General features: G+C 44.8%; 1 protein-coding gene across 2 annotated transcripts in view; it reads left to right on the top strand.

The window, feature by feature from the left end:
- The first annotated feature begins 4,640 nt into the window (after positions 1-4,640).
- SLC30A4 (solute carrier family 30 member 4) overlaps positions 4,641-13,306 on the top strand; it is a 45,054-nt gene continuing 36,388 nt past the window's right edge. Inside the window, exons 1-2 of one of the 2 annotated variants that reach the window (XM_038009944.2) lie at positions 4,641-4,857; positions 4,997-5,501. In XM_038009944.2, the coding sequence (XP_037865872.2) occupies positions 5,111-5,501 (391 nt within the window). In that variant the 5' untranslated portion in view covers positions 4,641-4,857; positions 4,997-5,110. The remainder of the gene's footprint in view (positions 4,858-4,996; positions 5,502-13,306) is intronic. The other variant, XM_008016744.3, reaches the window with a different exon arrangement.

Here is a 13,306-nt window from a genome sequence, read left to right as displayed (position 1 = left end):
GCAAAAAACAAAAAAACCGCAATTATTTCTTCTTCCTCTTTTTTTGGTTTTGTTTTGTTTTGGTTTTAAAGATGGGGTCTCACTCTATTACTCAGGCTGGAGTACAGTGGCACAATCATAGCTCACTGCAACCGCCAATTCCTTGGAGGCTTTTAAAACAATTTTTGGAGAGACGGGGTCTCAATATGTTGCCCATGCTGGTCCTGAAGTTCTGACCTCAAGAGGTCCTCTCCCCTTGGCTTCCCAAAGTGTTGAGATTATAGGTGTGAGTTACCACATCTTGTTTTTTGTTTGTTTTTTTTTTCGTTAGATCCAAAAGCCAAAGGACATCTCTACAGGCATACCTTGTTTTATTGTGCTTCACTTTCTCGCACTTCTCAGATACTGCCAGTTTTGCAAATTGAAGGTTTATGGCAACCCTATGTCAAGCGAGTCTGTCGCCATCATTTTCCAATAACCTGGGCTCACTTCATGTCTCTGTGTCACATTTTGGTAATTCTCTTAATATTTCAAACCTTGTCATTATTATTATATCTGATATGGTGATCTGTGATCAGTGATCTTTGATATTACTATTGTAATTATTTGTGGGCATCACAAACCTTGTCCATATAAGATGACAAACTTAACTGATACATGTTGTATGTGTTCTGACTGCTCCATTGACCAACCGTCCCCCTTCACTCTGCCTATCCTTGGCCCTCCCTATTCCCTGACACAATATTAACATTGGGCCAGTTAATAACCCTACAATGACCTCTAAGTGTTTAAGTGAAAGGAAGAGTTGTATATCTCTCACTTTAAATCAAAAGCTTGAAATTATTAACCATAGTGAGATAGGCATATGGAAAGCTGAGACAGGGATGGGCATGGTGGCTCACACCTATAATCCTAACACTCTGGGAGGCTAAGGTGGGAGAATTGCCTGAGCCCAGGCAGTAGAGGCTTCAGTGAGCCATGATTGTGCCTCTGCACTCCAAAAAGGAAGTAAGGGAAGGAGAGAAGGAAGGAAGGAAGGAAGGGAAGGAGGGAGGGAGGGAGGGAAGGGAGGGGAAGGGGAAGGGAGGAAGGGAAGGGAAGGAAGGAAAGAAAAAAGAAAGTTGAAATAGGCTGAAAGCTATGCCTTTTCTTTTTTTTTTTTCTCTTGAGATGGAGTCTTGCTCTGTTGTCCAGGCTGGAGTGTAATAGTATGAGGCTCACTGCAACCTCCACTTCCCAGGTTCAAGTGATTCTCCTGCCTCAGCCTCCTGAGCAGCTGGGAGCTACTCGGCATGTGCCACCACACCCAGCTAATGTTTGTATTTTTAGTAGAGACAGGGTTTCACCACGTTGACCAGGCTGGTCTTGAACTCCTGACCTCAGGTGATCCGCCTGGCCACTCCCAAAGTGTTGGGATTACAGGTGTCAGTCACCACGCCCTGCACTATGCCTTTTCTTACCCAAGTTGTAAATGCAAATGAAAAGTTCTTTTTGATTGGGTTTGTTTGTTTTAAACTTTTATCGCTTGACTCTGGGAAATGGAAAAGTTCTTGAAGGAAAGAAGAAATGCCCAGACCAGCCTGGGCAACAAAGTAAGACCCTGTCTCTATTTAAAAATAAATAAATAAAATAATTTTTTTAACAAAAAAAGAAAAGTTTGAAGCTAGCAGAGGTTGGTTCATGAGGTTTAAGGAAAAAAGTGATTTCCATAACATAAAAGTGCAAGCAGCAGCAGCAAATGCTGATGGAGAAACTGCAACAAACTGTCCACAAGGTGTAGCTACAATCATTAAAGGTGACCGCACTAAACAACAGATTTTCAATACAGGGGAAACAGCCTTCTGTTGGAAGAAGATTCCACCTAGGGCCTTCATAGTTAGAGAGAAGTTGATGCCTGGCTTCAGACTTTCAAAAGGACAATCCTACTCTTAATGGCATCTGGAATGCTGAATCCTTTCCGGAAGTTTTTCAATCTTACTCTCTTGTTAGAGGCTAATGCAGCCCATAGCTTTAAGTTAAGGCCAGTGCTCATTTACCATTCTGAAAATTCTAGGGCCCTTAAGAATTATTCTAAATCTACTCTACCTGTGCTCTATAGCTCATCTGGCGCAATGGCTCACGCTTGTAACCCCAGCACTTTGGAAGGCCAACACAGGCGGACCACCTGAGGTCGGGGGTTCGAGACTAGTCTGGCCAACATGGTGAAACCCCGTCTCTACTAAAAATGCCGGCCGGGCACGGTGGCTCAGCCTGTAATCCCAGCACTTTGGGAGGCCGAGGCGGGCAGATCACGAGGTCAGGCGATCGAGACCATCCTGGCTAACACGGTGAAACCCCATCTCTACTAAAAATACAGAAAATTAGCCAGGCATGGTGGCGGCGCCTGTAGTCCCAGCTACTCGGGAGGCTGGGGCAGGAGAATGGTGTGAACCCGGGAGGCGGAGCTTGCAGTGAGCCAAGATCGCGCCACGGCACTCCAGCCTGGGCGACAGAGCCAGACTCAGTCTCAAAAAAAAAAGAGATAAAGAAATTAGCCAGGTGTGGTGGCACATGCCTGTAGTCCCAGCTACTTGGGAGGCTGGGGCAGGAGAATCGTTTGAACCCAGGAGGCAGACGTTGCGGTGAGCTGAGATTGCACCATTGCACTCCAGCCTGGGCAATGACAGTGAAACTCCATCTCAAAAAAAAAAAAAATAAATGAATAAAAGAAGAAATACCTTTCCTAAGGCTGTAGCTGCCATTGATTCCTCTGATGGACCTGGGTAAACTGAAAAACTTCTCGAAAGGATTCAGCATTCCAGATGCCATTAAGAACATTCGTGATTCATGGGAGGTCAAAATATCAACATCAACAGGATTTTGCAAGAAGTGGATTCTAACCTTAATGGATGATTTTGAGGGATTCAAGACTTCAATGGAGGATGTAACTGTAGATGTGGTGGAAATAGCAAGAACTAGAAGTGGAACCTGAAGATGTGACTGAATTGCTGCAATCTCATAAAATTTGAACAGATGAGGAGCTACTTCTTATAGATAAGCAAAGAGAGTGGTTTCTTGAGATAGAATCTACTCCTTGTGAAGATGCTGTGAACACTGTTGAAATGGCAACAAAGGATTTGAATATTCCATAAACTTAGTTGATAAAGCAGAGACAGGGTTTGAGAAAACTGGATTGACTCCAATTTTGAAAGGTCCACTGTGGGTGAAATATTAACCAGCATCACACGCCATCAGGAACTCTTTCATGAAAACAAGAGTCAACAGATGTAGCAAATGTCATTGTTGTCTTATTATAAGCAATTGCCACAGCCACCCCAACCTTCAGCAGCCACCATCCATATCAGTCAGCAGCCATCAACATGGAGCAAAGACCCTCCACTAGAAAAGAAAATGACTTGCTAAAGGCCTAGATGATTGCTAGCACTTTTTTTTTTTTTTAGACGGAGTTTTGCTCTTGTTGCCCAGACTGGAGTGCAATGGTGCAATCTCGGCTCACCACAACCTTCGCCACCCGGGTTCAAGCGATTCTTTTGCTTCAGCCTCCCTAGTAGCTGGGATTACAGGCATGCGCCGCCACTCCCGGCTAATTTGTATTTTTAGTAGAGAGGGGGTTTCTCCACGTTGGTCAGGCTGGTCTTGAACTCCTGACCTCAGGTGATCTGCCTGCCTCAGCCTCCCAAAGGGTCGGGATTACAGGCATGAGCCACCACGCCCAGCCGATTGTTAGCATTTTTTAGCAGTCATGTATTTTATTTACTCGTTTATTTTTAGAGACACGGTCTCACTCTGTCGCCAGGCTGGGGTGCAGAGGCACAATCATAGCTCACTGTAATCTCCAACTTCTGGGCTCAAGCGACCCTCCTTCCTCAGATCAATTAACCAAAGTATATATACTTTTTCCTCCCTCTCTCCCAATATTTTAAATTAAGGTACGCCCATTGTTTTACCATAACACACTTAATAGACTACATTATAAACATGATTGTATTTGCACTGGGACATGAAATATTTGTGAGACCTCACTTTATTGCCATATTGCGGTGGTCTGGAACCAAATTCGCAATATCTCCGAGGTATGCCTGTACTAGATTTTCTATGCTTGGGTTTAGTCCATATCGTAAATACCCTGAAGGAAAAAGGAACATGGCAGAGAGCACAAAGAGGACAACACATATTTGCTGAAAAACAGTAGGACACAGAACTGCTGACGACGACAGCCTTGCCCTCTCACTGCAGCACATGTTGCCAATTTGCCAGAGACAAGCAATTCGAGGAGAGAAAAGCTGCTTGCCTTTCCAGGTAGCAAGAGAAGTGCTGGGTTTGTCTTCTGCCGAGCACCCGCAACCCAGATCCCGACCCGAGAATCCTGAGACCCACTTTTGGTGAAGGGAACTCCTAGCAGCAGCAACGCCCAGCCCCCGGCGTGACCCTCCGACCGCACTTGCCTCCCAGCCTGGGGAGGTGGAAAGGGCCGTCTGGAGTCCCTTTCGTTCGCCAGTGAGTGATCCCTGGGCGGAGGCGGCGCGGGGTCCCCCAAGCCAGCCTCAGGGCGAGGGGCGGGTCGGGTCGGGCCGCGCGCCCCCGCCCCTCGCGGGCGCCCCAGCCCTGCGCGCCAGGCCTGCGTGTCCGGGCGCCGACCCCTCCCTCGCGCGCCTCGCCCGGCGCACGCGCGTGGCCTCGCGCAGGGCGGGGAGAGGCGGCGGCTGTGGGCGTCCGGCCCCGAACCTGTCAGACCTGGGAGCCAGCCTCCAGCGGCCGGCGCGGCGGACGCGAGCACTACCCGCCTCTCCCGCTGCCCCGGGTGGAGCAGCGCCAGCCGGCCTCGCTGAGCCGGCTGGGGGCGGGGAGATGAGCTGCGGCCCCGCGGCAGCGCCCCAGGTATTAAATAGATGTGCCGCCCCCTCGCGGAGCCCTGGCGGAGCCTCAGGGGCCGGCCCTGCGACCCGCCGCCAGTGGCTTCGGAACTTGAGGACAGGGTTGGGCGCCTTTAATTTATAACGTGTTTCGTTTTCCACAGGATGGGGAGGGACGCGCGGCACTGCCCTCGAGAACTGGCGCTCCGGTGAAGTAGGCGCCGCCGGCCGTCCGCCTCCCCCAAGCCGTTCCGCACCGCGGCCGCTCAGCCTCTGCCATGGCCGGCTCTGGCGCGTGGAAGCGCCTCAAATCTCTGCTGAGGAAGGATGATGCGCCGCTGTTTTTAAATGACACCAGCGCCTTTGACTTCTCGGATGAGGCGGGGGACGAGGGGCTTTCTCGATTCAACAAACTTCGAGTTGTGGTGGCCGATGACGGTTCCGAAGCCCCGGAAAGGCCTCTTAACGGGGCGCACCCGACCCTCCAGGCCGACGATGATTCCTTACTGGACCAAGACTTACCTTTGACCAACAGTCAGCTGAGTTTGAAGGTGGACTCCTGTGACAACTGCAGCAAACAGAGAGAGATACTGAAGCAGAGAAAGGTGAAGACCAGGTTGACCATTGCTGCCGTTCTTTACTTGCTTTTCATGATTGGAGAACTTGTAGGTGAGTTGTGTTGCCAACTCACTTTCCGTTTACCTTTCCTCGAGAGTCTTTGTCAAGCTGTAGTTACACAGGCTTTGAGGTTTAATCCATCTTTTCAGGAAGTTTGTATTTATCAAGACATTGATCTCATGTGAAAAGGCCACACGGTTCCAAAGTGCAGCTCAATCCAGTACAACATAAACTCCCCGAGATAACTTTGACTTTATCTTCTAGTTCTTCAAACACTGTCATCTACCCTAAGGTTAAGGACGTTATCTTCATTGTATGTCATGTAACTTCCTCTTTTTACAAAGTTCTGGTAAAATACCAGGTTAATTTTCGCAACGTTTAAAATACTAAATGATCGTAAATTACTTAGAATCATAGAATTTTACAGTATGAAGGGACCTTACTGAACGCCTACTCCACCTCCCTTTTTTTTTTTTTTTTTTTTTTTTTTTTTTTTTTTTTTTTAAACATGTAAGGGTTTCCAGGGCTCAACCGGTGAAATAAGTCGTGAGGGCCACTTAGGGAGTTAATGGAAGAGCCACATCTACAGTCGCAGCATTTTTTCCCTCTACATTTGACCTAAGTGGTTTCTTTTATGCTATTTCCTTTTGTGTTTATAGCCAAGAGATTTGCAAAATTAATTACCAACTAACATGAAAATTTTGCATTATAAGGAGGGCCTGAAATGAACCAGAGGACTCCGCAAGATTTCTATGAGCCTGTTTTCTTGTTCATTTTTTAATTATACGAACAATCCGTTCTCAATATAAGATACATTCTTAATTTAGAGATTATTTTCAGTCACATCGGTATAACTACTAACTTTTCAGTGACAGTTTACAAAGTGACATTAAAGCAGGGAGATAATTCTCACATGTTATCTCTTAATGATGAACCATGACAAAAACAGGTGGCAGTCCAGATTTGAGATGCTTGACTGTAGGGTTCTATATAGGAAAAATTACATGCATTTCCTACCTCCTTTCATAACACTCCTCCCCAGGGCTCACTTCAGCCATGCTGGTCTTCTTTTTTCTCCTCTAACTCCAAAACTCTTTTTGCCTCTAAGGCGTTCAAAGTGGCTGGTCCTTTTATCTTAGTGGCTTTCAAGCATTTTTTGACCTCACTATAGTAAGAAATACACTTCATATTGTGACTTATTTAGGCATGCATGCTTTCATATGTATGAGAATACACACAGGTCACATGTGTATAATATACGTATAACTGAAACAAAAGTTTTCCTTCGTGTGATGTATACAAATAGTTTTTCAATTGTGGTCCCAGCTCACTAAATGGATTTCATGTGTCCACTGCAGTAGGTCAAGGCCTTAGTTTGAAAAACACTGCTTTACATAGACTGCCTTTCCCAAATCTTTTCTTGGCCAGTTTCTTCTCATTCTTGTCTTATTTAAAAAGACACCCCGGCTGAGTGCGGTGGCTCACGCCTTTAATCCCAGCACTTTGGGAGGCCAAGGTAGGTGGATCACCTGAGGTCAGGAGTTTGAGACCACCCTGGCCAACATGGTAAAACTTTGTCTCTACTAAAAAAAAAAATACAAAAATTAGCTGGACGTGGTGGCGGGCACCGGTAATCCCAGCTACTCGGGAGGCTAAAGCAGGAGAATCGCTTGAACCTGGGAGGCGGAAGTTGTGGTGAGTCGCGAGCATGGGCAACAGAATAAGACTCTGTCTCAAAAAAAAAAAAAAAAAAAAAAAACGAAAAACAAACAAAAAACACCTTTGAGAGACCTTTTCTGACTGACTAAAGTAAATCCCTTTTGTCCCCTGTTCCCTCTTCAACTTTCAAAGTCCTCAGCATCTGAGATATCTTATTTATTTACTCATTTAATGTTACCTGTCTGTTTCCACTGAAATATAGGCTGAATTCCTAGCACCTAGAACAGTGACTGGCACAAAGTAGATACTCAGTAAGCTTGTTGAATTAATTAATTTTTATTCTGTTAGATAATTATAAATGCTTAAGCTGTAAAGAAATTAAAAGACAAGTGAAACTGTGCCCCAGATGAAACACCATGGTCTCAGCAGACTAAGATTCGGTGACTTGCCCAAACTAACACAACTAGAATATCAAGTCATTCAGGTTTAATGATTTTTGAAGTTAACATTGAATATTTGAAGTTAAAATAACATTAATCACAGCATCCCTCCTTAAAATGATTAATAATTCAGAGTTTATTTCACCTAAGTAAAAATCATTAAGATATAATTGTCTTGACTTCTCAATTCTGAAATCTGTTATTTGGTAAATGTTGTTTTATGAAAGCCACAATAAGTATTTCCTTTCAAATACTGACTTTATTCTCAAATGTGGAAATATTTTGTTAAACAATACAGAGATGATAGTAGTACTTAGGGTAAGCATTAACAATATTATTCAGAATGTTATATGGAATTCAATTGTATACAATACAGCATTTATTAAAGTGTGTCCGAAGCACTTATAAATAAAGCATCTTTGAGGCAGGCAGAGCACTTGAGGTTAGGAGGAAAGCATCCTGGCCAACATGGTGAAACCCCGTCTCTACTAAAAACACAAAAAAATTAGCCAGGCATCACAGCGTGCCCGTAGTACCAGCTACTGGGGAGGCTGAGACACAAGAATTGCTTGAACCTGGGAGGTGGAGGTTGCAGTAAGCCAAAATTGCACCACTGCACTCCAGCCTGGGCGACAGAATGGGACTCTGTCTCAAAAAAAGAAAGAAAAAGAAATAAAGCATCTTATGTAGGAAGTATGGAGAAATAAAAAATGAAGCAATTTGGCCAGGCACGGTGGCTCACACCTGAAATCCTAACACTTTTGGGAGGCTGAGGCGGGCAGATCACTTGAGGTCAGGAGTTCGAGAGCAGCCTGGCCAACATGGTGAAACCCCGTCTGTACTAAAAATACAAAAATTAGCTGGAAATTGCTTTGACCCGGGAGGCAAAGGTTACAGTGAGCTGAGATCATGCCACTGCACTCCAGCCTGGGCAACAGAGTGAGACTACATTAAATGAAATAATTTTTAAAAATGAAGCAGTTTGGCCAGGTATAGGAAGTGTCTCATATAGGAAGTATGGAGTAATAAAAAAAGAGGCAATTTGGCTGGGTGCGGTGGCTCATGCCTGTAATCCCAGCACTTTGGGAGGCCGAGGATCCCTTGAGCTCAGGAGTTCAAGACCGCCTGGGCAACATGATGAAACCCCCTCTCTACCAAAAAATACAAAAACTTAGCCTGACCTGGTGGTGTGTGTCTGTGTCCTAGCTCCTCTGGGGCTGAGGTGGCAGGATCGGTTGAGCCCAGGGGGCGGAGGTTGCAGTGAACTGAGATCTGGCTACTGTACTCCACCCCAGGTGACAGAGTGAGACTCTGTCTCAAAAAGAAGGGAAAAAAAAGAAATAATTTAATGATCTGAGATAGACTTGGTTGGCTTTACCACTTAACTTGCTTTGAGACCTTGGTCAAGGTCCATTCTTTTCTTCTCTTTGGAAGTATATTTTGAGTACTTACACTATGTGCCAGGCACTGTGCTACATGTTCTGAATATACAATGCAGAACAAAACTATTACGATCCCTACTATCTGGAGAATCTAATGGAAGAGACAAACATTAAACACTTAAGTAAATTTAAAATTTAGATGGTCCTAAGTGCTAGGAAGAAAAAGAACAAGGTACTATAAGATGTAGTAACCAGTAGGACATAATTTGTGCATGGACCAGGTACATTTAAGCCAAAAAAACAATAGTAGGAGTTACCCAGAGTGAAGGAGTTTTCCAGGAGAAGAGAACAGCATGTACCAAGGTCCTAAAGCCTTCAATTCTTCAAAAGGAATTAGAAAGAAGGCCAGTTTGGTTTCAGTGTGTAACCATGAGGGAAAGAGGCAGGAGGAAGAGATCAGGCAGGTCCTGGTAGGCCATGTTAAATGAGTGTAGTTTTTATTTTAAGTGCAGTGGAAAACCAGATAAGGTTTTAAGCAGGAGAGTAACAAGATGAGATTTACCTTTTTTGAAAGATTACTCTGGCTGTTACGTGAAGAATGGATCAGGAGTTCGAGACCAGCCTGACCAACATGGCGAAGCCCCATCTCTACTAAAAATACAAAATTAGCCAGGCACAGTGGCACATGCCTTTAATCCCAGCTACTCGGGAGACTGAGGCAGGAGAATCACTTGAACCTGGGAGGCGGAGGTTGCAGTGAGCCGAGATCATGTCATTGCACTCCAGCCTGGGCAATAAGAGCAAAACTCCATCTCAAAAAAAAAAAAAAGAATGGACTGGAGTGTATATTCTTGGAAGCAAGAGCATGAGTCTGTGGGTAGAAGAGAGGTCGAGGTAGAGAGAGATACGTCTATAATACCGTAGGAATAGGTAAAATTACCTAGAGAGCTCAAGTCTCTAGGAACTCTCAACTTTAGAAGTCAGGCAGAGGGAAAAAGGTGTTCCAAATTTTTTTTTTTAAAAAAAGAGAGTATTGGCCAGGCGCGGTGGCTCAAGCCTGTAATCCCAGCTCTTTGGGAGGCCGAGGTCAGGAGATCACGAGATCAGGAGATCGAGACCATCCTGGCTAACACGGTGAAACCCCGTCTCTACTAAAAAATACAAAAAACTAGCCGGGCGAGGTGGTGGGCGCCTGTAGTCCCAGCTACTCAGGAGGCTGAGGCAGGAGAATGGTGTAAACCCGGGAGGTGGAGCTTGCAGTGAGCTGAGATCCGGCCACTGCACTCCAGCCTGGGCCACAGAGCGAGACTCCGTCTCAAAAAAAAAAAAAAAAAAAAAGGTATTTCAAAGTGGAAATAAATAGGTTGAAACTGTTGAGAGGCCTAATTAGATGAGAACTAAAATATCCTTTGAATTTGGTAACAGAGTTACAATTGCATTTTTATTGAAAATGAAAATGCTTAATTGAGAGTGAATATAACATTCCAGGTAAAGATGGCAAATTGAACTCATGCATCTAATTTTGCTTGTTCCTAATGCCTCTCTTATACAATCAGGGGATTTTTTTTTAATGGAGTCTCGCTCTGTCACTCGGGCTGGAGTGCAGTGGCACCATCTCAGCTCACTGCAGCCTCCGCCTCCTGGGTTCAAGTGATTCTCCTGCCTCAGCCTCCTGAGTAGCTGGGACTGCAGGTGCACACCACCACACCCAGCTAATTTTTAGTATTTTTAGTAGAGACAGGGTTTCACCATGTTGGCCAGGCTGGTCTTAAACTCCTGACCTCAAGTGATCCGCCCACCTTGGCCTCCCAAAGTGCTGGGATTACAGGTATGAGCCACCATACCTGGCCTCTTATACAATAAAGATTTTTTTTTTAAGATATAAATCCATACATATGAGGAAAACTGGAGAGGAAAAGATAAATACAAAAATTTTGGAAACTGGAAAGGAAACAGATAAAGAGGTAACTGACTTAGTAGACTCAAGAAAGCATACACCTACGCCAGCAGTGGGGAAGGCTGAGAACCAACCCAGTTTATACTACAGCAGTGATTCTGAAGCTTTAGTGTTCATCAGAATCATGTAGAGAACTTATTAAAACACAAGATGCCAGGGGATGCTAACACTGCTGATTCAGGGACCATATCTGAGAACTACTGCACTAGAAAATCCTAAGTAGGCTCCAGATTGGTTGTACCAGGTACCTCTGGAAGTGTGGGTGAAGAAGGCGGCTAAAATAAGGAAAGCTAGTTAAACCTATTTAAGAGCCAGTCAGATATAATAGTAAAATTATATAATTAGTATACTCAGAGATAAAAGAAGATCATGTATCCATGAAGCAAGAACAGACTGCTTTAAAATAGAAATTCAGGGTGGGCACAGTAGCTCATGCCTATAATACTATCACTTTGGGAGGCTGAGGCAGGAGGAACACTTCAGCCCAGAAGTTCAAGACCAACCTGGGCAACATGGCAAGGCCCTGTCTCTACAAAAACAAGAAACAGAGAAAGAAAAATAGTAGGTCATGGTGGTGCCTACCTGTGGTCCCAGCTACTTAGGAGGCTAAGGTAGGAGGATCACTTGATGCCAAGAAGTTGAGACTGCAGTGAGTCCAGTGTTTGTGCAATTGCACTCCAGCCTGGGTGACAGTGAGATCCTGTCTCAAAAAAATTAAAAAAAGAAATTCAGGATAAAGAAAAGAGCTTTTGCACAGTAAAAACATATAGTTGAAATTTCTTTTAAACTCCACAGAAAAATTAGAAGATAAATTAAGGGCTGGGTGCAGTGGCTCATACCTGAAATCACAGCACTGGGAGGCTGAGGTGGGAAGATCACATGAGTCCAGGAATTCGAGATCAGCCTGGGCAGTATAGTGAGACTTCATCTTTACCAAAAATTGGAAAAAAAAAAAAAAAGCCAAGCATGGTGTCATGCTCCTGTAGTCCCAGCAACTTAGGAGGCTAAGGCAGGAGGATTGCTTAAGCCCAAGAATTCAAGACCAGCCTGGGCAACATAGTGACACCTTGTCTCTAATAAAAATAAAAAATTAGTGAGGTGTGGTGGCACATGCCTGTAGTCCCAGCTACAAAGGAGGCTGAGGTGGGAGGATCACTTAAGCCCAGGAGGTCCAGGCCACAGTGAGCCATGATTGTGCCACTGAACTGCAGCCTGGACAACAGAGCAAGACCCTGTCTCAAAAAAAGAAGATGAATTAAGGTACTGTCTCATAGAATTGAGCAAAAAGTTGTATAATTGGAGAGAAAGGGCAAAAACAATTTAGAGGCCAGGTGTGGTAATCCTAGCACTTTGGGAGGCCAAGGTAGGCAATCACTTGAGGTTAGGGGTTCAAGACCAGCCTGGCCAACATGATGAAACACCATCTCTACTAAAAATACAAAAATTAGTCAGGCGTGGTGGCACATGCTTGCAATCCCAGCTACTCAGGAGGCTGAGGCAGGAGAATTGCTTGAACCCAGAAGGCGGAAGTTGCAGTGAGCTGAGATTGCACCACTGTACTCCAACCTGGGTGATAGAGTGAGACTCTGTCTCAAAAAAAAAAAAAAAAAAAATCAGAATATCAGTCTAAACTCCAAATAACAGGAAGGAGTTTGAGAAAGAGAGAAAGCAAAGTTGATGAAATCTTCAACACTATAGTTTAGGAAGTTTTCCCATTACTGGAGGATACCCATTTCTATAATTTTCTTTTTTTTTTTTTTTTTTTTTTTTTGAGACAGAGTTTCACTCTTGTTGCCCAGGCTGGAGTATAATAGCACAATCTCAGCTCACTACAACCTCCACCTCCCCACAACTTCTGCCTCCTAGGTTCAAGCAGTTCTCCTGTCTCAGCCTCCCAAGTAGCTGGGATTACAGGCATGTGCCACCACACCCGACTAATTTTGTATTTTTAGTAGAGACAGGGTTTTTCCATATTGGTCAGGCTGGTCTCGAACTCCCAACCTCAGATGATCCACCTGCCTCAGCCTCCCAAAATGCTGGGATTATAGGTGTGAGCCAGTGCTCCTGGCCTCAGATTTCTAGATTGAAAGAGCAAATTGGGGGAAAAAATATCCATGCCAGGGTAGACATTGTGAAATTTCTGAACACAGGGAACCATCATTACCTGCCTCAGGAAGCTGCAGTGTTAGTTGCCTCTGATTTTTGACAAGTATGGGAGGATGGGGGCTGTTCATACAGGGCCAGCTTCAAGTGTCCAGTCAAATAAAAGCATCCTTGCACGTCCTTTAGGGAACTACCAGGCAGGTCAAATAATGACAGTTCTCTGGGAATGGGGCATTGAAGGAGCTCCATACTCATTTTGTATCCTCCAGTGGCTGCCAACATGAGGTTTTCACAGTGATTGTGGCCTGTTGGTTT

Source organism: Chlorocebus sabaeus, chromosome 26, assembly GCF_047675955.1.
Source record: "Chlorocebus sabaeus isolate Y175 chromosome 26, mChlSab1.0.hap1, whole genome shotgun sequence".
NCBI lineage: Eukaryota > Metazoa > Chordata > Mammalia > Primates > Cercopithecidae > Chlorocebus > Chlorocebus sabaeus.
Note: the sequence above shows the minus strand (reverse complement) of the source record. Positions and strands in the feature narration are given on the sequence as shown.